The sequence below is a fragment of the Hemiscyllium ocellatum genome, chromosome 35 (assembly GCF_020745735.1).
Source record: "Hemiscyllium ocellatum isolate sHemOce1 chromosome 35, sHemOce1.pat.X.cur, whole genome shotgun sequence".
NCBI classification, from domain to species: domain Eukaryota; kingdom Metazoa; phylum Chordata; class Chondrichthyes; order Orectolobiformes; family Hemiscylliidae; genus Hemiscyllium; species Hemiscyllium ocellatum.
Genome location: NC_083435.1, coordinates 39,268,937 through 39,295,057, shown reverse-complemented (window position 1 = coordinate 39,295,057; position 26,121 = coordinate 39,268,937). Strand labels below are relative to the sequence as shown.

Sequence of the window (26,121 nt, the reverse complement as noted above, 5' to 3'; positions counted from 1 at the left end):
AAATGCAGACTGGGCAACCACTTTGCAGCATATCAATGTTCTATCTGTAAAAATAGCCCGAAACGTCGAATTTCCTGTTCCTTGGATGCTGCCTAACCTGCTGTGCTTTAACCAGCAAGACATTTTCAGCTCTGATCTCCAGCATCTGCAGACCTCACTTTTTACTCTTCCTATTCCCTGCCAATTTAACCACACCACTGCGTTCTCTGGCCAACATTTCTGTTTTGGGCCTTCTGCAGTGCTCCAACAAATCTCAGTGCAAGCTGGAAGAATAGCTTGCGGAACATGCAATCTTCAGGACTCAATATTGAGATTAATACTTTTAGGGCCCATACACTTTCCATGCCCTTCCTTCACCACTAAACACCCAGCCTTGTCATTACATGGGCTGCTTTCACTAGAGACAACCCATTTTCAACAATTACTGATCCCCAGGAGCAACCTTTCTTTCTCCCCCATATCACTATTATTTATTCCTGTTTGCTCAACTGCTGTCATCTCCCTCTGGACTCCATCGCCACCTAATCATTTACTCCTTCCCACTCCCCACCCTTATCTTTAGCATATATATCACCTTTTTTAAGCGATAATCAGTTCTGAAGAAGCTAAACATTAACTGTTTTCTCTCCACAGATGCTGTCAGATTTGAGGTTCTCCAGCTACTTCTGTTTTTTTTGTTTCAGATGTCCAGCATTCGGATTTCTTTGTATTTTGTTTTGTGCCTATCTTTGTTGTTTCTGGTGGCAGGTCAAGTGATCCATCCAGTTTCATTCCTTTGATTAGACTCTTCAGTAGGATAATACAACTGAATGGCTCACTAGGCTATTTCAAAGGACAGTTCACCACATTGCTCTGTGTCTGGAATCACATAGTCCAGAACAGCAAAAATGCAGGTTTTAATGAATTCAAATTTCAACACTATGGTGGGATTCAAACCCAAATCCAAGGAACATAATCTTAGAGTTCCGGATTACAATCCAGTGACACTAACACTATCCCTCTGTCTTCTCTGTAACATTATAACCCTATGTCCCTCCACAAACAATCTGTATTTTCAGTGGGAGGCTGCATCACAGTAAGAGTTGAGCGCACCTTTTTTTTTGTAGATATTTTTATTGAAATTTAACATTTTTGCAAATTTACAAAAATAAACAAAACTCTCAAATACAAACATTGATGTACAAGTAAATCATATATACGATAGTCATAATTTAACAAAGAAAAGAGAAAGAAAGAAAACAAAAAAAGAAAAAAAAAGAAACAAAAAAAAGAAAGAAAAAAAACCTCAACTTTCTACTAATCTAACCTATAACTAACCAGAGTGTATACCTAAGTCTCTTACATGCTCGGAATGTATAAACATCAAATATAATAAAACCCATATTCGTGCAGGATTCCTCTCCCAAGGGGCCCCGGAGCAGCCCGGTCTGAAATCTTCACTAAATAAAAGCCCTTGTTAGGATAGCCAAAATATCTGCATTTATATAATTCAAAAAGGGCTGCCATATTTTATAAAATAATTCAGTCTTTTGGTGCACCATATTTGTGAGGAAGTCAAGGGGGATATATTCCATAATTAATCTGTGCCAATTTGAAAGTCCAGGGGGGCCCTCAGCCACCCAGTTCACCAAAATATTTTTCCTTGCACAGAAAGAGAGAATAGAAAATAGTCTCTTCCCATGCATATCCAGAGATGAGAGGTTCGAAAAGCCCAAAAGGAGAGATACAGGGTCCACCCTAATTTCCGTTCCTAAAATTTCTGTCAGGGTATTTGCCACTTTAGTCCAGTATCTGCGGATTTTCTGACAAGTCCACAGACAATGTACAAGAGTAGCCACCTCTATTTTGCATTTGGGACACATTGGAGATGCTCCTGCCTTAAATTTTGCCAGTCGAGCCGGAGCTATATGGGCCCTATGAAGTATCTTTAGTTGGATAGCCTGAGTTCTGTTACAGATAGCAATTCTTCTAGCATTTTCCCAAATGTCATTCCACATATCCTCAGAGATTTCTAGCCCCAAGTCCTGCTCCCATGTTTTAAGCAGGTCATCCATGTCTCCTGAGACTCCATCATGTAGCAAATGGTATATAGTACTAACGGAGGATGCCCCCGCTGAGCGCACCTTTAATGTAAGCTAATCTGGGAATGGAGGCACTGGACTGCTAATTCAGTCACCCAGGCTAATATTTTAGGATCATAAATTCATATCCTATGCATGGCAACTGATGGAATTTGTATTCCTTAAATACAATCTGAAATATGAAGCTGGCTTCAGTAATGGTAAGTATGAAACTATCATCAATTGTTATAAATGACATCTAATGTCCTTTAGAGAACAAAATTTGTGATGCTTATCCAAACTGGCTTACATGGACTCAATATCCATATTAATTGAGAAAACTTTGATCAGTCCTCTGGTTTTCCAGGCTGTTTTATTTAGTTCAAGAACAATTAGCGTTACTGTTGTAACTTTGGCTGCTGTTTCAGCGACCATGTTTCAAAAGTACTTTTCATCACATGTAAATTTTAATGGGACATCTGCGTTATGGGAGGCCTTATATGGAATCTCTGAATAGGTTATAGAGATCGGGCAGTGGGTGGTTTTAATGGGATTTGAAAAAAAACAGGAAACATCCAGATCCCAAAACAGAAAGAACTGACCATTCACAGTCCCAAAACACAGACAAACACACACTGAACTCAACAACAGGAAATCAGTAAGGATCCTCAAACACTGCACCTCCCAGATAATTAAACCTCACCTCCTCATACTCAGGAATGAACCATCAACCATCAGCCTGGAAATCAGAGGGAAATGCCTCCAATAAACACACTCAATATCCAACACACAGCTCCAGTCACACAGTTCAGCACAAAGCACCGAGTAAACAGCTCTCTCAGCTGGATCTTCTCACACAGCATAAGGGACATTTCCACCCCTGATTACCCACAGGATAGTCAGACTGCCTGAAGATTGGTGTGGATATTATGGGATACAATTTGTATAAAAGCTGCTCCTTCACTCACCACCTCCTCACTTGGTTTTCAGTCCCTATAGGAAGTGAACCAGCTCTGCTCTGGAAGAGGAAGGGAAAGACGGCTTTTGTCCACTGCTTGGTCGTGATCAATGTCAATCAATCAGAGACCGGAGTGGCTTACGACTCTGCCATACAATGTGCCAATCACTGCTGATCATATTATTTAAGATTGATTAAGACTTTCAGGAAAAGAAACCGGAGTTGCTCGAGAACCGCAGCAAGTCTGGCAGCAGAGTTCTGAAAGCAGAATTAACATTTCGATTCTAGTGACCCTTCTTTAGAACAGATACTAGTTGGAAAAGGCGGCATATGTTGAAGTCTAGATCAGAGTGGTGCTGGAAAAGCACAGCAGGTCAGGCAGCATCCGAGGAGCAGGAGAATCGACGTTTTGGGCAAAAGCCCTTCAGGATTCCTGATGAAGGGCTTTTGCCCGATACATCGATTTTCCTGCTCCTCGAATGCTGCCTGACCTACTGTGCTTTTCCAGCACCACTTTTATCTAGACTCTGGTTTCCAGCATCTGCAGTCATTGTTTTTACCTGGCATATATGCTGAAGACAAGAAAGGAGAGGGAAGGAGTGAGCGAATAAGCTGAAATGGTGCCCAGAAAAAGAGAACGATAGGCAGATAAAGGGATCGGTGATGGTATGCCAGGGAGAATGAAAAGCTGTTCAGCAGGTAAAAATAGGTTGGTTGTGACAGGGCCAGTGGTGTGTAAATAAATTGAGGACATATGGAGGGTGTTCAGGTTCTAAAATTATTGAACTTGATATTGAGTCTTGAATGCTTCAGGATCCCTAAGTGGGAAGTGAGATGCTGTTCCTCCAGCTTGCACTGCGCTTTGCTTGAGTACTGCAGTAGTCCTGATGTGGAGATGTTTGCCATTGAACGTGCAGACAAGTGAAAAGCTCTAAGTCATTTTTGTATGCAGAATGTAGGTGTTCCACAAAGGGCTGTCCAGTCTGCATTTGATCGCCCCAAGGGAACCACATTGTGAGCAGCGAATATGTAGACTAGTTTGAGGGAAGTACAGGTAAATCACTGCTTCACTTGGTAGGTGTATCTGGAGCCTTGGATAGTGAGGAGTAAGGAAGTAAACGGGCAGGTATTGCATCAAGCGGGAAGGTGCTGTGGGGTTTCTGGAGATATGTGGAGTGGAGGAGGAATCACCCCTGCAAAATGAGGGATGGGAGGGGATGTGTGTGTCTGATGGAGGTATTCCACTTGTCACAAAACTGGTCTTTTTTCATGAAAAGCTGTTCCTTATCTCAAGGATACTGTGACCTTGGTTTTTTTTCAGAGGGGTCATAAAACAGCCCAGGCTCTGAATCATCTGAAGTGGTACAGAGATGAAAAGGGTATTGGGAGGCCTTTTTGTTTATAAGTAAACAGAAAAGACTTTAGAGCAAAGCTTTTATGCTTTAGAAGTAGCCTGCATAAAGACAGGAGCTGTGGCCATTTCTCTAGCTGTGCAGTTCAGAACTTGAGATGTAAGGGTTACAGCAGAGGCTATATGGAAGAAGGCTAGAAACCTCTCTCTCTCTCTCTCTCCTTTTGCCCTTTTAATCTCGACTTGTAAGCCTCTATTTCATTTTTACTCTTTATTTAAGTGGTTTGTTCATTGGGATTGTTGTATATTTTCAGAACAACATAATTAAGTTGAGTTTGGATAGACTGAGTTCTGTGGGTACTCTGTATTCTGTTCTTTGTGTTTCATTCCATAATTTTGTGAATACATTTTTGTCAGTTTTAAAACCTGGTAGTCAACTAGCTAACTTACTCTGGGTAATTTTCACTGTACACTTACCAAAATAAATAGCAACCTTATGGTCTGGGCTGCCTGCTGAAGAATGTTTTGAATGGTCGCCTAGTCCATAACATGCTGGAGGTTGCTGTAATGGTAGATTAAGCTTCTTTAGATGCGGATACTGGGGAGGAGAACCTATCAGTTCTGTGGAATGGAAGAGAAGGGTTGAGAGCCCAAGTATAGGAAATTGATCAGACGTGGCCCTAGGTCATGTCAACCACAGTCTTTGGAATTCTGAGTCCTTTACAGGAAGCAAGATGTGAGAATGTATTGTGGGAGTCAGTGGGTTTATAATGGATATTGGTTGACAGCCGGTCCCTTGAAATGGGAACAGAGATGTTGATGAAGGGAAGGATTCAGAGATGGGCCAGTGTAGGTAAAAGCAGGATGGAAATTGGAAGCAAAATTATACATTTTTCCAATTCCGAATATGAGAGAGAAGCAGTACTAATGATGTTATTGGTATACTGGAGAAAGAGTTGTGGGGAGGAACCTGGGTAAGATTGGAAGAGGAGACAATATAGTGGGGGATGGATGTGTAAAGGGATTGCATGCCTATGGTGAAGAGGTGACAGCTAGTGGCCATGAACTGGAAATTCTGAAACTTATGTAAAGCATTAGAAGATTCGTGGATGCAAATGCAAAGGAACTGGACATGGGGAGAAAAAAAAATCAAGTCAAGGCAGAAAGAGATCCTGTGGGGCAGGAACAGGCAGAAACAATGGATATGCTCAGCAGTTCTGTTTGTGGATTTTGGGAAGAAGGTAAACAGGCTGTGCAGGATTAGGAGACTATGAGCTTAGGAGGCTGTTGGCGGGGACATATAATGAAATTAGTGACCGTTTTGGACAATAGATTGATGATGAATGCTGACGATCATTATCCAGGGGAGATAGGAGGCAATGTCCGAGAGTTGGCACTCAGCCTCTGCAATGTAGAAGTCAGTACTCCAGCCAACAACCCACTCTTGTCGACTTGGATCTGAGAGCATGGTGTGCAGTCAATTCAGAGAGACATTGGTTTGAATAGGTGAGTGGGATGGGGATGGCACATGTATGCAAAGCAATTAAAGTAACCAATTTCACCTCAGTCGTTCTCAATGAACCAGTTGAGTGTAGGTAAAAGACCAGAGGACAGGGTGCATGTGGTGGACGAATGTTGGAGGCAATTGAAAGGGTATAGAGGAGACTGCTTTGCAAAGAAATAGGAATGGAGGTGGAGGTGACAGGAAAAAGAGTTCAAAGCCATGTTGTGCCTAAAATTCCTGGTGGGTGGGTGGGGGGGTGGTGGTGGTGGTGTTGGGGAAAGCGGCAGAGGGATAAAACTAGGACCTTTGCTGAGTGCAGAATGTTTACATCATACAGCAGAGGGTAGCAGGAGATAGTAAATACATGACAAGAGGTATGGTTAAGAGAAGGAAGTCAGAGGGAAGAGAACAAGGGGGAAGGTACTAGAGGAGTGTGGGCACCTGAGTTTCTGAAGTTTGTATTCCTTAAGCCTGAATGGAAGACAAAATGTTTCTCGTTAGAACACTGACAAGCTAGAGAATGAAGTGGAACTTGGAGGCAGGACTGCCCAGAGATAGCATGAGATGATACTTATGGAGAGGTCGAGAGTTTGCATGTGGTAGCACATGGCACTGAGTGTGGCTGTCAGTTTTCAGTGAGAAGAGCTATTTGAGGAGCATTGTACTTCCCAGAGACAGCTGTAATTCTGAGTGGATTTGAAAGATGAAGAATGAACCTTCAGTTGGAATCCACACGATGTGAGGCTTAGTTGCAGGCAGTCACTGAGAAATTAGATGCGGCTGTGGAAGCAGGTTTTAGCAAATACCTTGTCAAACACTAGGAGAGAACAAAATTAATGATGATGAACAAGAAGAATGATCAGAATGGAAATCCCATCAGAGAGAGAGGAGCATGGTGGGGCACACATGGAAGAGTTGTAGCAGTGAGTTAATCATTAAGATAAAGCAAGAAACTGCAGAAGCTGAAAATCTGAAAACATGAAATTGCTGGAGAGAAAGCAGAGATAATGTTTCAAGGTCAACAACTCTTCTTCAGAGCTGATAGCAGCCAGGAAAAGGTAGTATGCGTGCTGAAGACAGAGGGAGCAAGTGGATAGACAAAGTTGGAGCCTTGAGAGACAGAGAGAGTGACAGTTTGGGAGACAAAAGGATGGATGATGGTATTCCAGGGAGAAAGAAAAGAGCAATAATGGGCTATAGTTAAAATGGATTGGCTTTTCTGAAAATGTGACAAGGCCTAGCGTGTTGGTGTGAATAAAAGACATGGAAGAAGGTTCTAAAATGATTGAGCTCAATATTGAATCCTGAAGGCTGCCGGCACCCAAGTAGAAAATGAGATGCTGTTCTTCCGGCTTGCGCTGAGCTGTGGTATTGTGGGAGGGAGGAGCAGGAGTGAGGGCAGAAGTGTGGGAAACAGGTCAGACTTTCTGATTCGATGTATATCCCAGTTCTACATGTACTAGTTGAGCGAGTTCAAATCTGAGCACACGAGCCCAGTTGGCCATCATTTGGGTGGTAGCTGGAATTGACGGTGCACAACTGTAAACTGCAGCTCCAAGCAGTGCCACCTGGAACCACAGCTGGTTTGCACCCTTGAATCCAAAAACCTCCCACCCTGACAACAGGGTGTGTGTCTCCTGTTTACTTTGCTCTCAGTAGAAAGGACCCATTTTCTCCCTTTCACATCTTAAATAGCATCTACTTTACATCTCTATTCCTCTTTTAGACTGGTCCTTCACATTATTCTCCTCAGTCAAAAGTAGCCTTTTCAGTTCTGAAACATTAATTTGGTTTCTCTCTCCACAGATGCCGCCAGACCAACATTTTACATTTTCTGCGTTCTAGGGATCTCTGCCCTATCCTATCCATCTATGCTAACACCGAGTGACAGCCCAGCCCTCAGCCAGTCAACCCTGCTCCCAGCACCTGAGACATCCAGAGGAATTGAATCTTCCCCCTTTTGTGGGCCATTAGTCTTTCCACTAAACCTCACCCTGTTTACATTTAGCTGGCACCCACTCATATGGCTGCCAATTGCGTTAAGCTTCCTGTGTCTGGGAGTACCTGATCTGTGGGACAGTCCATAAAACTAGCATGGTGGCTCCGTGGTTAGCATTACTGTCTCACAGTGCCAGGGACCCGGGTTCGATTCCCACCTTGGGCGACTGTCTGTGTGGAGTTTGCACATTCTCCCTGTGTCTGTGTGGGTTTCTGCTCGGTGCTCCAGTTTCCTCCCACAATCTAAAGATGTGCAGGTTAGGTGAATTGGCCATGCTAAATTGCCCATAGTGCTCAGAGATGTGTAGGTTAGGTGCGTTAGCCAGGGGTAAATATAGAGTAATAGGATAAAGGAACAGGTCTGGGTGGGTTACTCTTCGGAGGGTCAGAGTGGACTTGTTGGGCTAAATGGCCTCTTTCCGCACTGTGGGGATTCTATGAATCTATGAATGATTGTATCCTTCAGATTACGTAGATTATATTGAATGGTAAAGCGGAGACCATATGGCTCATGCTACCTTTATCAGCTTGTTATTATTGTTCCCCAACTCTCACCAAGCCCTGCAGTTATTTTCCAAAGTATTATTTCAATGTTTTAACAGGTTACGCAGCAATCCTTCTGTCACCCTTGTTCTCCATGCATTGGGACTCTCCAACCACATGGAATCAATGTTGATTTCACCAGTTTCCTCATCTACCCTCCACTGACACACACACACACACACACACACCCAACCCTCCAACTCAGCACTATCCTCTTGTCCTACCTGTCTATCTTCATTCCCACCTATCCACTCCACTCTGCTCCGACCTATCATTATTACCGCCCTGCCTTCATCTACCTATCACATTCCTAACTACATTCTCCCCCACCTTCCAAGCCCCTCTCATCCATCTGTCAACCTTCTTGGGACCCCCACCCCCACATTCCTGATGAAGAACTTGTGCTTGAAATGTCGACTCTCCTGCTCCTGGGATGCTGCCTGCCTGGCTGTGCTTTTCCAGCACCACGTGTTTTGACTCTATTCTCCAGGATCTGCATTCCTCACTTTCTCCTAGATCATATCTCATCAAATAAAAGCATTTCTCTTCCACTTGTCCTCTTCTGTTCTTGCCAATTATTGTAAATGTGTTTTCTGGCTAGCAGTGAAATAGTTTCTCCTGACCTAATTAATTTAAACCCTCATGCTTTTGAATGTTTTAATTAAACCTCCCCAGTATTAAACCTCTCTGATCCAAGGAGAACCCCCAGTTTCTCCAGTTTTTAATCTCCCTTTAACTTAAACTACTCATGATTTGCAAACTTCAACATTCAATGGTGTTATAATTTCAGCTCCCGTTACTATCAGACAAATCAGATACCAGAATGAAATCTGGCAAAATAGATCATATTTTTCTTTGTTGAATTAAACATGGTGGTCTTTCACTTTCATATAAGCATACCAGGCTGTAGATTTGGTTTTAACAATCAAAGAGGTGTATTACACAAAAGAAAGAAAAGGTAAAACAAACCAAGCTGTATATAGTTGATAATATTTCAAACATCCAGCAAACCAAAATCCCATCTACTCCCTAATGCCATCACTTTACAGTTAATAAAAAATACAACTAAATTTCCCTTTCCTGTTAAATCTGTTGGTTAGATGCTTTTGCTTTCTTGAATATTCACGCAAGTGAGAGATTTTCCTGGCTGAGAACAATCTGCAGCAGTCTAATCAAACACTCTTGTTTTCACAAAGTGATACCCTTAAACTTATTCCCTCAGCTCCAAACACTTTCTAGAAGAAATTACTTTTGCATCTAACTTCAATCATCTGTCTTTTGAACTTCCCCGCAAAACTCTTCCACATTCAACAACCTGCTCCCTCTTCTGGTTAGAACTGGACCCAAAACTGAGGAATTCTCTGGTCTGAACTTGACAAAGTACAGGAATCACCCATCTGAATTAGATCCTGCTCCCAGAATACAGAAACTGGCTAAAGTGAATTAGACACACAGACAAAGCACAGGTATCATCCAGAAATATTTATTTACATCAGTGCTGGAATATGTTTATGCAACAAAGCCACAGTGTTCAAAGATTATCAACCAAGCATCACCCCAAAATATCTTCTAGGAGAAAGTGAGGACTGCAGATGCTGGAGATCAGACCTGAAAATGTGTTGCTGGAAAAGTGCAGCAGGAATCCTGAAGAAGGGCTCATGCCCGAAACATCAATTCTCCTGCTCCTTGGATGCTGCCTGACCTGCTGCGCTTTTCCAGCAACAGATTTTCAGCTCACCCCAAGATATGAATATAACTGCATGAACTCTTGTTTACAAGTTACTTCACATTGATACTCCATAATGCAAATTATCACTCACAAAATATAAACTGTATTTCTTCCAGTCACTTTTAATTATGCCTGTTTCTACACAGCATTGCTCACAATCTTTAAATTGTCGAGGTCTTTCCATGATATATGTGCGATTTGGTCATTCAATCCATTGGTTCAAGAGATGACACTGTGTCCCTGGGAAATGTTGTTCTTGTGGCGAGTGTTATTGCTCTGGTAATGTTTGTTGCGATTGTTTGCAATGTTGGGGAATTGTTGACCTCCTTGGACTGGTGATCATTCAATTCCTTAAACAACTGAAGAAGTCAGATCTACCTAATTGTTAGTTGTCATGACATCTGATGCTGAAGTGCGCTTTCAGACATTCTACAATATCAATGGAAGTCGGTGATGTCAGCTGCTCTAACTCCCCGCCGTCTGAATAGTCATTGATTGTGATGAGATAATCCGTTCTAGTCAGAGTGAAGGGCTCTACTCCAAACTTCATCCATGTGCAGTTTGGGATGGCATGAGTCATGAGCAACTCTTTATCTTGTTTATTTTGATGTTCATTACAAGAACTCAGTGGTCCTTCATCTCATTGCTCATGTTTGGGCTGTAGAGTATGGCTCCTATCTTCCTCAGGAAGTCCGATTCCTTGAATGTTTATGTGGATGTGTTTCACAGTCTCTTTTGGACCCTGCTCCTTTTGTACAAGTTGCCATCTTGGGTGATGACGTCACCTCTGTCCAATCTTTTACAATAACAGAAGTGTCCACGATGGATTCGAGCCACCCTATCATCACAATTTCCCATAGCATTTGAAGAGTGCATGTCATTGTGTAATTTGCTTGATGTGAGTAAAACGCTTATCTGTCAGGTCAGTACCTCGACTGGATTGATGGCTTTCAGAACATGTCATGCTGTTGAATTTGGAAGATTTCATACTCTATACTAGAATTATCACGCTCTCGACAGCATGTCAGTGATGTACACCTGCTTCCCTTGCTTCTATTTCACTTCCAAGTGATATCTCTGCAAACAAAGTAACATCATTTTCAAACATTTTGGGATAGATATGGGTAGTTTGAGAAACATGCTTCAAAGTGGCTTCTGCCAAGCCTTCACCATCAATTTTTCTCAAAAGTTCACAAGTCCAGCTGTCTTTCTCAATCATCAAGTGTTGTTCAGTTTGTGTAAACCCTCTGGATACAAACACAGCGGGCTGTCCTCACTGCCTGGGGGTTACTCCAAGTCCTGTTTCACTGACATCACACTGCAGGGTGACTCCATTGTTACATCATCATCCCTCAGCACTGGTGATGTCATCACTAGTTGTTTGATGGGAGTGAAAGCTGCTTCTTGTTCTGTGTCCCAGTCCCACTGAACATCCTGCACAGTGAGACTGTGTATACGTTCACAACACTGTGTATAAAATGAACAACTGCCTCGTTCGGTCATCCCATATGAGTTTGCTGATGTTTCAGGAAATCCAATAACTGTGTGAAATCTTTATTGCAAAACTCACATCGATAGGGTTTTCCCCTTGTGAGAGTGCATTGATGGACCAGCAGATGTGCTGACCTGGTGAAAGTCATGTAACAAATATCACACCAAAATGGCTTCTCCCCTGTGTGGACGTGTTGGTGTGCACTAAAGTGTGATGATAGAAAGATGGATTTGTGACACATCTCACACGTAAATGGTTTCTTCCCAGTATGAATTCGTTGGTGTTTGCGGAGATCTGATGAAGTGGAGAAAGCCTTCTCACATATCTTACATATGAATGGTTTCTCCCCTGTGTGAATGTGTTGATGCACAAGGAGGGTAGATGACTGCGTGAATGACTTGTCACACACGTCACATTTGAATGGTTTCTCCCCCGTGTGAATCCGCTGGTGGACCAGAAGGATTGATGACCTTGAAAAAGATTTGCTGCATACCTCACATGTGAATGGTTTCTCCCCTGTATGAATTCTTTGATGGAGCAGGAGGTTTGATGAACTCGTGAATGATTTGTTGCACACTTCACATGTGAATGGTTTCTCTCCTGTGTGAATCCTTTTATGGACCAGCAAAATTGATGACCTTGAAAATGCTTTGTTGCACACCTCACACGTGAAAGGTTTCTCTCCTGTGTGAGTTCTTTGATGAAGCAGGAGGTCTGATGTCCTTGAGAATGATTTATCACACACCTCACACACAAATGGTTTCTCCCCCGTATGAATCCTCTGATGTAGCAGGAGGTTCGGTGACCTTGAGAATGATTTTTTACACACCTCGCAAGTGAAGGGTTTCTCCCCTGTGTGAATACGTTGATGTTTATGGAGGGTCGACGAATCCGAAAATGATTTGTCACACACATCACATGTGAATGGTTTCTCTCCTGTGTGAATACGCTGATGTTTACGGAGAGTGGATGAGTCTAAAAATGATTTGTCACACACCTCACATATGAATGGTTTCTCCCCTGTGTGGATTCGTTGATGTACACGGAGGGTTGATCGTGATGAAAATGATTTGATACAGACATTACATGTGTATGGTTTTTCTCCTGTGTGAATGCGTTGGTGCATAAGTAAGAGTGATGACCTTGAGAATGATTTATTACATTTATCGCATGTAAATGGTTTCTCACCTGTGTGAATACGCCGGTGACACACCAGGCCTGATGAGTGTGCAAAGCCCCTGTTACACACCTCACACTTGAATGGCTTTTCCCCAGTGTGAATACGTTGGTGTGTGTGGAGGTTTGATGGCTCTGTGAACACTTTATTGCAAACTTCACATCTAAATGGTTTCTCTCCAGTATGAATGCGCTGATGAATCACTAGGCCTGATAACTGTACAAATGTCTTGTTACAATCCTCACATTTGAATGGATTCTCCTGAGTGTGAATTTGCTGGTGAGTCACAAGCATCAATTTCTGATTGAAGGCTTGATCACACAGCTCACACTTGAAGGGTTCCTCTTCCATGAAGCAGCTCTTGTGTTACCAGTTGTTAAAAGACCATATGAGCCTGTGCAGCCTTCTTCTCACACCTCACACTTGAGCAGCCTTCCACCTGGAGGCAAGAGTCAGTGGTTCATGAGATTCGATAAATGCTTGAAACTCTCTCTGCATTTGCAGCCACTCACACTTCTTTCCAGCTTCAACCCTGACTGATCAGAAAGGTTGGTTCTGATGAAGGCTCTTCACCACTGACCAGTTTCAGATCTGTTGATATGTGAAAGCTCCCCTGACTGACAGATTTCCAGATGATGGTTTCACTGCCCAACCTTCACTGTGTTGAGCAATGCTGTGAAGAGACTAGATGTCATCCCACAGTTGTGCAGTTGTTCCTTGGGTAATGGTCAAGATCTATCTTTGTAGTCTATCCTCTGTGTTCTCTGGTCTAGTAGGGTGCAATCCAACTGTAAAACAGGAAAAAGAAACATAATTTCCTCCAACTCCTTCTCCTGCCTTGCTGAAGGGGCTGATTCCTCAGTTATAGGCCGTTCCATAATGATCGGTTAATCTGCTTTACCCTGTGGGGGGAAACAGATACAAGTTCTCTTTTTCCTGCTGCACACCCACATTTCCAGCAGGCTCACTGAATAGTGACCAGGAGCAGACAATGGAAATTCAGTCAGACAGTGTGTAATATGGGATCTCAATTTGCTATGGGCTCTGATTACTGAATGAATCCATCTGGAAACATCCTAAATTTCTCTGTCATCAGTCTTGGGTATGGCCAATTCCACTGGCAGATGGGGAAGTCCTTAACACTGACTGTGTAAAAACGTGGAATTCCTACAGTGTGGGGACAGGCCATTAGACCCAACAAGTCCGCAATGATCCTCCGAAAAGTAACTCACCCAGATCTGTTCCCTGAACCTACTACTCTACATTTACCCTTGACTAATGTACCTAGCCGACACATCCTTGAACACTATGGGCAATTTAGCATGGCCAGCTCACCTAACCTGCACATCTTTGGAGTGTGGGAGGAAACTGGAGCACCCAGAAGAAACCCATGCAGAGACAGGGAGAATGTGCATACTCCACACAGACAATCACTCAACGTGGGAATTGAACCTGGGTCCTTGGCGCTGTAAGGGAGTAGAGCTAACCACTGAGTCACCATGCCACGCCATGAGAATCTCATTGTGTCAGGTCAAACATGTTCAAGGAAAACAACCACATCCCTCCCAAATGATGAATGAGTCCTTCACCATGATCATCATCACAAGGGAAGTAGACCAAGGCGAGATCCCAAAACTGGCTGTCCATGGGGTGCAGTGAGCCATTAACAGTAGCAGCAGGATTCCACCACAATCTCTCAGCTTGGCACAGCCCTCATTCTATAATTATCATCAAAACAATGGATAGACAGCACCTGTAATAGACTTAAACTCATAGAATTTACAACAGAAGGCTACATGCAGGCTTAAGACGAAGAGTAGCAAGTAATATTAGGCAGGTCCTAGATAAGCAACATTAGATATAGTAATGAGTAATGAGCCAGATTTAGTTTCTAATTGTGAACATTTATCAAACAGTCATCACAACATTGATCGTATTCAATTCGATAAGGTCAGCTGTAACGAAATGAAACAGATTATCCACAGTAAACTGGGGAAATCTGCTAATTGGTAAAACAACTGGAACACAGTTGAAAATGTTTTTAAAAACATGCAAAATAATACATGATCAGTTTATAACCCTAAGAGCAAAAAGTTACACTCCACAGAAAAAAAATCCAAGACAACTAAAGAGTTAAAACAAAAATAAAGGACTTACAAAAATGAAAAAAAAGGTACAGATTCTGCTGAATGGCAAAGATACAAAGACCACCAAAAGAGCACAAGGCAGCTTATAGGAACTAATGTAAAGGATTATTAAAGGAAATTACAGCACCTACACTGCATTCCCTGTGACATTGATGACTGTATCGGCGCTACTTCGTGCTCCTATGAGGAGGTTGAACAGTTCATCAACTTCACAAACAACTTTCCACCCCGACCTCCAGTTCACCTGGACCATCTCAGACACCTTCCTCCCCTTCCTGGACCTCTCCATCTCCATTTCCGATGACCAACTCAACACTGAAGTCCACTACAAACCCACTGACTCCCACTCTGCCTCCTGTAAAAATGCCATCCCTTATTCCCAATTCCTCCGCCTCCATCACATCTGCTCCCAGGAGGACCAGTTCCACAATAGAACATCCCAGATGGCCTCCTTCTTCAAAGACCGCAATTTCCCCTCCCATGTGGTTGATGATGCCCTCCAGCACATCTCCTCCACTTCCCACACCTAAGCTCTTGAACTCCAGCCCTCCAATTGCAACAAGGAGAGAAACCCACTAGTCCTCATCTTCCACCCCACCTACCTCTGGACACCGCATCATCCTCCTCCATTTTCACCACCTACAAATATACCCCACCACCAGTGATATATTTCCCTCCCCATCTCTCTCTGAGTTTCGGAGATACCATTCCCTCTGTGACTCCCTTGTCAGGTCCACGTCCCAAACCAACCCACTCTTCCCATCTGGCATCTTCCCCTGCCATCACAAGAAGCAAAACCTGTGCCCACACCTCCCCCCTTACCTCCATCCACAGGATCCTTCCACATCCGACAGAGATTTATTTGTACTTCCACACACGTCATCGATTATGTCCGTTGCACCCGATAGGGTCTCCTCTACATTGGGGAGACAGGACGCCAATTTGTGGATTGTTCCAGAGAACATCTCTGGGACACCAGCACTAACCAACCCCACCACCCTGTGGCTGAACACTTTAAATCCTCCTCCCGGTCCACCAAGGACATGTAGGTGGGCCTCCTCCATCACCAAATCCTAACCACCTGATGCCTGGAGGATGAATGTCTCATCTTCCGCCTTGGGACCCTCCAGCCACATGGGATCAATATCGATTTCACCAGTTTCTCCATTTCTCCTCCCCCCCACCTTATTGCAGTCCCAACCTTCCAACTCGCACTGCCCTGTTGAACATCCTACCTTTCCATCTTCCTTCCCAGCCATCTGCCCCACCATTCTCTCTGACCTATCATTTTCACTCCCACCTTCATCTACCTACCACATTCCCAGCTACTTTCCCCCCAGTCCCACACCTCCTCCCATTTATCTCTCAGCATCCTTGGACCACAAGCCTCATTCCTGATGAAGGGCTTATGTCTGAAATGTTGATTCCCTTGCTCCTTGGATGCTGCCTGACTGGCTGTGCTTTTCCAGCACGACACTCTTCGACTCTAATCTCCAGCATCTGCAGTCCTCATTTTCGCTGTTTTCCCTGGAGCGTCGAAGACTGAGGGGTGACCTTATAGAGGTTTACAAAATTATGAGGGGCATGGATAGGATAAATAGGCAAAGTCTTTTCCCTAGGGTTGATGGGTCCAGAACTAGAGGGCATATGTTTAGGGTGAAGGGGAAAGATATAAAAGAGACCTAAGGGGCAACTCTTTCACGCAGAGGGTGGTACGTGTATGGAATGAGCTGCCAGAAGGCTGGTACAATTGCAATATTTAAGAGGCATTTGGATGGGTATATGAATAGAAAGGGTTTGGAGGGATATGGGCCAGGTGCTGGCAGGTGGGACTAGATTGGGTTGGGATATCTGGTTGGCATGGACAGGTTGGACTGAAGGGTCTATTTCCATGCTGTACATCTCTATGACTCTATAAGTGTTATAACTACATAAAGGAAATGGTCAGGAGCAATGTTTGCCTACTAAAGACTGGAAGTGGGGATAATGTCAATGACTATCAGGAAATGGCAGACATGTTGAATAATTACTTTGCCTCAATAGAAGAAAGTAAAACATTTACAGCAGTAAAGGAGAAAAGCTTGTCGGAAGTTAATAGTAGATTGGGAGCACAGATTGAATAAAAATTTACATTATAGAAAACATTCGGAATGAAGAAATTAATGGAATTAAAGAGTGACAAATCCCGGGACCTGATGGTTTCCATCCAAGGATGTTAAAGGAAGTAGAGGAGCTTTCTGCGTTCGCCCTATACAGAAATCAACCCTTTAGATGGAAAAATTGTACACGTCGCTCTGCTCTTTAAGAAGGTAGAAAGAGGAAAGCCAGGAAAGTTTAGACCAGTTAGCCTAATATCTGTGGTGGAGACATTGTTGGAGTCTATAATTAAGGATAGGTCACCTACACACCTTGAAAAGTTTCAGTTAATCAGGGACAGCCAGCATGGATGTAGTGACAGGTAGTTCATGCCTGACAAACCTCTTTGAAGTTTTTGGAAAGGTGATTAATGTCTATGGATGTTGTTTATATTGACTTCGAGAAGGCATTTGATAAAGTCCCACATAAGAGAGTGTTAACTAAGGTCAAAGCTTACAGAACTGAGAGCAAATTACTGATAGGGCTGGAAAATTCCTTGAGTGGCAGGTGACAAAGTAGAAATAATGGGTAGGTCCTCAAATTGGCAGGATAGGGCCAGCTGTCCCACATAGCTCTGTGTTGGTGCCTAAAGTATTCACGTTATTTATTAACTACTTGGATAATGGCATAGAAAGTCACATATCCAAATTTGTTGATGACAAAATTAAACAACATTATAAACAGTGTACATGGTGGCATATAATTACAAGTGATATTGATAGACTAAGTGAATGGGTAAAACTGTGACAGTTACATAAGAACATAAGAATTAGGAGCAGGAGTAGGCAGCCCGGCCCTTTGAGCCTGCTCCACCATTCAATAAGATCATGGCTGATGTTTTCATGGACTCAGATCCACTTACCTGCCCTCTCACCATATCCCTTAATTCCTTTAATCTTTAAAACCATTTACTGAAGTAATGTCAACTACTTCACTACGCAAATTCAATTGAAGTAAGTGTGAGATTATCCATTTTGAAACAAAAAAGGCTAGATCATTTCTTGATGGTATGAAAGTGAATACAGTGGATGTCCACAGATTTGGGGGTTCAGGTGCATAGATCTTTACAATGTCACAAACAGCTGCACAAAATAATCAAGAAAACTAACCTTTATATCAAGGGAACGGAGTATAAGTTGCTGAAGTTACGGATGCAGAAGTTACGCTACAGTTATAAACCCATAACTAGAACCCACTTGGAGTGCTGTGAGCAGACCACACCTTAGAAAGGAAATAATCATCTTGGAGGGAGTACAATGCAGGTTTACAAGAATGATACCTGGACTTCAGGAGTTATGAGGTCAGATTGTAGAAATGAGGCTTCTTTTCATTGTAGAATTTAGAAGGTTAAGGGGTGATCTGATCAAAATTTTCAAGATATTAACCAGAAAATACAGTGTAGATGCAGTATTTCCACTGGTTGGAGATTCAAGAACTCGGGGGCATAATCTAAGAATTAGGGCCAGACATTCAGGAGAGGTATAAGGAAGCACTTCTATACACAAAATGTGACAGATGTTTGGATCTCTCTTTCACAAACAGCGTGCTGGATCCGTTGTTAATTTGAGAAAGATACATTTTTGCTAAGCAAAGGTATTCAGGGATATGGGCCAAAGGCAGTATATGGAGTTAAACAACAGATCAGCCATGATCTCACTAAATGGTGGAACAGGCTTGAGGGGATGAAGGCCCTACTCCAGTTAGGGCCTTCGTCCCATAACTGACAAATCAGAACACAATTCTGTCGTCCTATCACAACGTGTTGATAATTGTGGAAAATCAGTTAAGTAACAGAGAATCCTGACCACCCCGATCTTCCCCACCGTTGAGAAGTGTGCAATAAATGTGAAATGTCTTGATCATTATCTTTCACTTGGAATGGGGGTTGATGGAAAGTTGTATAATTTTACACAAAATCAGGCATTGGGCACTGGTTGACAATAATATCCCCAGGATCTGGCAGACACAGAAAATCAGGGGTATAGGTTACCTAAATCTGCTGGCTGCATACAAAATACTGGTAGCAGCTGGGAGAACTCGATTTGTTGCTCCCACAAGCTGAATGTGTGTTTTAAAAATGGGTGGTTACGACTAGTATACCTATCCATGACAGATGAGACAAGGACCTAAGGGCACAGCCTTAGTGTAAAGGGAATACCTTTCAGAATGGAGGTAAGGAGAAATGTCTTCAACCTGACAGTGGTGAATCTATGGAATTCATTGCCACAGAAGGTTATGGAGGCCAGGTCATTAAGAAAGCAGGAAAACAGGGTGGAGGAACTTATCAGCCATGATTGAATGGTGGAGCAGACTCAATGGGCTAAATGGCCTAACTTCTGCTCCTATGTCTGATGGTCTACAGAATTGATTAGAGGGGTTGGGAGGTCATGTTGTGGCTGTACATGACAATGGTTAGGCCACTTTTGGAATAAACTGTGCAATTCTAGATTCCCACCAAAAGGAAGGATGTTGTGAAACGGAAAAAAGATTTACAAGGATGTTGCCAGGGTTGGAGGATTTGAACTAGAGGGAGAGACTAAATAGGCTGGGGCTGTTTTCCCTGGAGCATTGGAGGCTGAGGGATAACCTTATAGAGGTTTATAAAATCAGGGCATGAATAAGATATTTACAAGTTCTTTTCCCTCGAGAAGTCCAGAACGAGAGGGCATAGGGTCAGGGTGAGAGGGGAAGCAGATAAAAGGAACCTAAAGGGCAACCTTTTCATGCAGAGGGTGGTGCATTCCACAAGATAGTAACTAGAAAGTGTACGGGATGAGCTGCCAGAGGAAGTGGTGGAGGCTGGTACAATTGCTGGCATATAGGACTAGATTAAGAGTACTGAAACAGATCCAAATATCCCAACCTAATCTAGTCCCATTTACCAGCACTTGATCCATATCCCTCTAAACCTTTCCTATTCATATACCCATCCAGATGCCTTTTAAATGCTGGAATTGTACCAGTCTCCACCACTTCCTCTAGCAGATCATTCCATACACACACCACCCTGTGTGTGAAAACGTTGCCCCTTAGGTCCCCTTTCTAAACCTATGCCCTCTAGTTCTGGACTCCCCCACCCCGGGGAAAGACTTTGTCTATTTACCCTATCCATGCTCCTACTGATTTTATAAACTTCTATAAGGTTACCCCCTCGGCCTTATAGAGGGTATAAAGAGGGAGAAGCTCCAGGGAGAACAAACCAGTGGAAATACTGCATCTACATTGTATTTTCTAGTTAATATCTTGAAAACTTCGATCAGATCACCTCCCCTATCGGTCAGCCTCTCCTTATTGCTCAAATCCTCGAACCCTGGCAACATTCTTGTTCGTCTTTTCTGAAAGATTCACAACATCCTTCCTATAGGAGGGAGACCAGAACTGCAATATTCCAAAAGCGGCCTAACCAACACCCTGTACTCAATACTCTGATCAATAAAGGAAAGCATACCAAATGCCTTCTTCACTATCCTATCTACCTGCGACTCTACTTTCAAGGAAGTTTGAACCTGCATTCCAAGGTCTCTTTGTTCAGCAACATTCCCTAGGAACTTACCATTAAATGTGTTAAGTCCTGCCCTGATGTGCCTTTCCAAAATGCAGCACCTCATATTTATCTAAATTAAACTCCATCTGCCACTCCTCAATCCATTGGCCCATCTGATCAAGATCCCGTTGTAATCTGAGGTAACCTTCTATGCTGTCCACTGCATCTCCAATTTTGGTGTCATCTGCAAACTTACTAACTACAGTATACCTCCTATGTTCACATCCAAATCATTTTTATAACTGACCTTTCACATTCCACAGGAGTAACCAGCACCCAAAACACAGAAATCAACACCAGGAAATCAGTAAGAATCCTCAGACTGCATCTCCCAGATAACTATAGTTCATCTTCTCATATTCAGGAATGAGCCATCAACAAAACTCAGCCTGGAAATCAGAGGGAAATGCTTCCAATAAACACACTCAATATCCAACACACAACTCCAGTCACACAGTTCAGCACAAAACACCGAGTAAACAGCTCTCTCAGCTGGATCTTCTCACACAGCATAAGGGACATTTCCACCCCTGATTACCCACAGGATAGTCAGACTGCCTGAAGATTGGTGTGGATATTATGGGATACAATTTGTATCAAAGCTGCTCCTTCACTCACCATCTCCTCACTTGGTTTTCAGTCCCTATAGGAAGTGAACCAGCTCTGGAAGAGGAAGAGGAGACAATGGGCAGAGTGGGTGGACTCTCTGATTGACGTCTCTCACAGTCAATCCAAATATTTCTGGAGCAACATGAGTTTCCTGAAACTTGGGAAACTGACCGGGGAAATGGAGGTGACTTTGAGCAGCAGATGAGCTAGAAATTTAATCTAGTTATTGTTCATCCAAATAAAACCTCAGTTATTACAGCTCCTGTCTCAGTTGCGCTAGTAAACATTTGACGAGATTTCTAATGTCGTCCTTTCATTTATCTTTGAAGACTTTCAAACGTTTATTTTCTGAATGTGGAAGTGCCGGTGTTGGACTGGGGTGGACAAAGTTTAAAAAGTTCCACAGCTACCTAATGAAGGAGCAGCACTCCAAAAGCTAGTACTTTCAAATAAATCTGTTGGACTATAAACTAGTGTTGAATGATTTTTAACTTATTTTCTTAAAGTTATTAAACCTCTAATCACAGTCTTGGCCTCTTCTCCCCTGCTGTTCCTCCGATCATAAACTCTGTTATTCCTGCATTAACTGGTCCAGGTTCCTCAACTTCGAGATAGCGAGGACGGGAAAGTCAGATTCGATTAAATGTGTAGCTGAAAAAAACACAGCAGGTGAAGCAGCGTCAGAGGAGCAAGAGAAGGACCTTTCATCAGTCCTGATGCTGTTTGACCTGCTGTGTTTTTTTCCAGCAACACATTTTATCGACTCAGGTTCCTCAACCATTGACTCTGTGTCTCCAACCTTTACTGCTCCTGCTTAACCTATCACAGATGTACGTGAATGTTTTCTTGAAACCTTCACCTACATCATTGCTTTCTGATACCTTTTCGTGACACTCCAAAGGCAAATTCACTGCTGTTCTTTGTATGTTTCATATCAAACAAAAAAAATACATCCTACTGAGTGAAGTAAAAGTAAAAAGTAAAACCACATTCCAGACAAACCATCAACTGCCTAAACATTCCTGGTCTTCGTCAGCGAAATTGATCAGGAGTACAACCTCACACCAGGAGATGCACTGTGACTGGGAAGATTATAAAACCAGAAGGTGAAGGATGCACAATATACCTAGTCCACCACCAAGGGTGGCTTGGCAGCAGTACCACTGATGAAGCTGATGGGGCCCTAAAGGACATAGCTGCGGGACTGGGTCCACAGCAGTTGGTGAGGGGACCAAAGGAAAATCTCCTTGACCTCATCATCACCAATCTGTCCATGTCAGTAAACACTGCACAGTTCTTGTGAAGATGAAGTCCCATGTTCAGAATCAGAATACATTGTGTTCTGTGGTACTATCACCATGCTAAATGGGACAAATATAAAACAGTTGTAGCAACTCAAGACTGGGCATCCATGAGGTGTGGTGGGCCATCAGCAGCAGCATTATCATACTCCAACACAATTGGCGTAGTATATCCCCACTAACATTCTATAAAGCTAGGGGTTCAATGCTGAGTGCAGGAGGACATACCAGGAGCAGCAGCAAATGTAGCTAAAAAGGTGGTGACAACCTGGTGAAGCTCCAAAATAGGATTACTTGTGTGCCAAAAAGCATTATCGGCAAGTGAAATAAGTGATTTCACAACCAACAAATCAAATCTAAACTCTATAGTCTTCCACATCCAGTCTTATATGAAGGTGGACAATTAAACAAGCTCACTGGAGGAGGAAGTTCCACAACTATTTCTATCCTTAGTGATTGGGGAGCCCAGCACATTGATGTATTGGATAAGGCTGATGCATTCACAACAACTGTCAGTTGGAAATGCCAATTGGATGTTCGACCTTGGCTTCATCTATAAATCCTCAACATCACAGATGCCAGTCCCATCTTCCAATTTGATTCACATCAAGGGATATTAGAAATGGTTAGAGGCACTGAATGCTGCAGAAACTATGATTTCCAACTACTTGTAAGAATACTACTGAAGACCTGCTCTCCAGAGTTTGTTGTCCTGCTGTGGTATTAAAGAGTTAATTTGCTCTGCTTACCTGGATGTCCCGAGGCTAGGGTGGAATGCCTCTGACTTAGAGATAGATTGTAAGAAATTTACATTATCATCTCCCATTATTCACAGCCACTTAAATGGCCACTTCCTTGTCATTCAGAGCCATTTACATTGTCATCATCTCCTATTCAAAAATCAATAAGAACATTACTGTTGGAATTCGACTACTCCCTGTAGTTACACAAAAAAATACAACTCACACCAGATCTGGCAATTAGGGGATGATATTCATTACATTGTTTCTAGAGATGATGTGGTCACTGCATTGTGTCTTGAGTGGCATGTGACTGTAAGGAAGTGACTGGGAGTTGTGTTGTGAGCATTACTGACTGTGATGTAAAGATTTTGTACAAAAGAAGGACTGTTTCCTTTGTTCACAGAACTTCCCTGGACATGCTTTGCAAGCATGGCAAAAAGTGTTCAGGGTTTCTCAAAAGCTTGTACAGTATTTGGTTGTTGTTCACAGAAGTTGGCGTGTTGCCATTCCATCAAGGATCTCAAAAAAGAACCTAACGTTTGGTGGTAGCAGTGGGATTCCAACATACACGAAGCTTCTAAGTAGACTGAATAAGTGATTGAGGAGGTGAAAGTGAGAACTGCAGATGCTAGAGATCAGAGTCTAGATTAGAGTGAACATTGAACATAGAACAATACAGCACAGAACAGGCCCTTCGGTCCACGATGTTCTGCCGAACATTTGTCCTAGATTAAGCACCTATCCATGTACCTATCCAATTGCCACTTAAAGGTCACCAATGATTCTGACTCTGCCACTCCTACAGGCAGTGCATTCCATGTGCCCACCACTCTCTGGGTAAAGAACCTACCCCTGACATCCCCCCTATACCTTCCACCTTAAATTTATGTCCCCTTGTAACACTCTGTTGTACCCGGGGAAAAGGTCTCTGACTGTCTACTCTATCTATTCCCTGATCATCTTATAATCCTCTATCAAGTCACCCTTCATCCTTTGCCGTTCCATTGAGAAAAGGCCTAGCACTCTCAATCTATCCTAGTACGACCTATTCTCCATTCCAGGCAACATCCTGGTAAATCTCCTCTGCACCCTCTCCAAAGCTTCCACATCCTTCCTAAAGTGAGGCAACCAGAACTGCACACAGTACTCCAAATGGGGCCTTACCAAGGTCTGTACAGCTGCAACATCACCTCATGACTCTTGAATTCAATCCCTCTGCTAATGAACGCTAATATACCATAGGCCTTCTTACAAGCTCTATCCACCTGAGTGGAAACTTTCAAAGAGCTATGAATATAGACACCAAAATCCCTCTGCTCCTCCACCTTACTAAGAACCCTACCGTTAACCCTGTATTCCGCATTCTTATTTATCCTTCCAAAATGGACAATCTCACACTTGGCAGGGTTGAACTCCAGCTGCCACTCCCACTATCCCATGCCTCCTGCCTTTGCGCATAAGCCTACCATGGGGAACCTTATCAAATGCCCTACTAAAATCCATGTACACTACATCCACTGCTCTACCCTCATCCACATGCTTGGTCACCTCCTCAAAGAATTCAATTAGACTTGTAAGGCAAGACCTACCCCTCACAAATCCGTGCTAGCTGTCCCTAATCAAGCAGTGTCTTTTCAGATACTCATAAATCCTATCCCTCAGTACCCTTTACATTACTTTGCCTACCACCGAAGTAAGACTAACTGGCCTGTAATTCCCGGGGTTATCCCTATTCCCTTTTTTGAACAGGGGCACAACATTCGCCACTCTCCAGTCCCCTGGTACCATCCCTGTAGAGTGGTCCTGGAAAAGCACAGCAGGTCAGGCAGCATCCCAGGAGCAGCAAAATCGATGTTTCGGGCAAAAGTCCTTCATCAGGAATGAGGCAGGGAGCCTCCGGGGTAGAGAGATAAATGGGAGGGAGGTGGGCTGGGGAGAAGGTAGCTAAGAGTACAATAGGTGGCTGGAAGGGAGTGGTATGAAGATGATAGGTCAGAGAGGATAGGTGGGAAGGAAGATTGGCAGGTAGGACAGGTCATGAGGACGGTGCTGAGCTGGCAGGTTGGAACTGGGGTAAGGTGGTGGGGTTTGGTGGGCGGGGGGGGGGGAATGAGGAAACTGGTAAAGTCCACATTGATGCCCTGGGGTTGAAGTGTTCCAAGGCAGAAGATGAGGCGTTCTTCCTCCAGGCGTTGGGTGGTGAGGGATTGGAGATGGAGGAGACCCAGGACCTGCACGTCCTTGGCAGAGTGGGAGGTGGAGTTGAAATGTTCAGCCAAGGGGCGGTGGGGTTGATTGGTGTGGGCGTCCCAGTGATGTTCCCTAAAGCGCTCTGCGCGATGCCGTTCAGTCTGTCCAATGTAAAGGAGACCACATCGGGAGCAGTGGATACAATAAATGACGTGTAGAAGTGCAGATGAAACTTTGATGGATGTGGAAGGCTCCTTTGGGGTCTTGGATGGAGGTAAGGGGAGAGGTGTGGGTGCAGGTTTTGCAAGTCCTGCAGCGGCAGGAGTATATGCCAGGAGGGGAGGGTGGATAATTGAGTGGGGGTCGATTTTTCCTGCTCCTCGGATGCTGCCTGACCTGCTATGCTTTTCCAGCATCACTCTAATCTAGTCTCTGAATAATTGATTGTTTGTGTGCCATTTATGTGAGACAGATGGGCCGACGAGGTACGATTTACCTTGCTCTCTCTCCTCAACCTACCACTCAGTTGACCCCTAGTCCCCAAGGACTCTGTAGTGATGGAATCTCTGAGTAACTTATGCATTTGCATGCCATCGAGCTCGCTTTCAGAATCATAAATCACTGGGATTTTCGAGGTTA

The 26,121-nt window shown here is 43.4% G+C and overlaps 1 protein-coding gene across 1 annotated transcript in view; it reads right to left on the bottom strand.

Annotated features, from left to right (window-relative positions):
* Window positions 1-26,121, bottom strand: part of LOC132832641 (zinc finger protein 271-like) — an 88,178-nt gene that overhangs the window by 4,434 nt on the left and 57,623 nt on the right. The window contains exon 3 of the mRNA XM_060850722.1: window positions 11,651-13,600. Coding sequence (XP_060706705.1) covers window positions 11,651-13,163 — 1,513 coding nt within the window. The 5' untranslated portion in view covers window positions 13,164-13,600. The remainder of the gene's footprint in view (window positions 1-11,650; window positions 13,601-26,121) is intronic.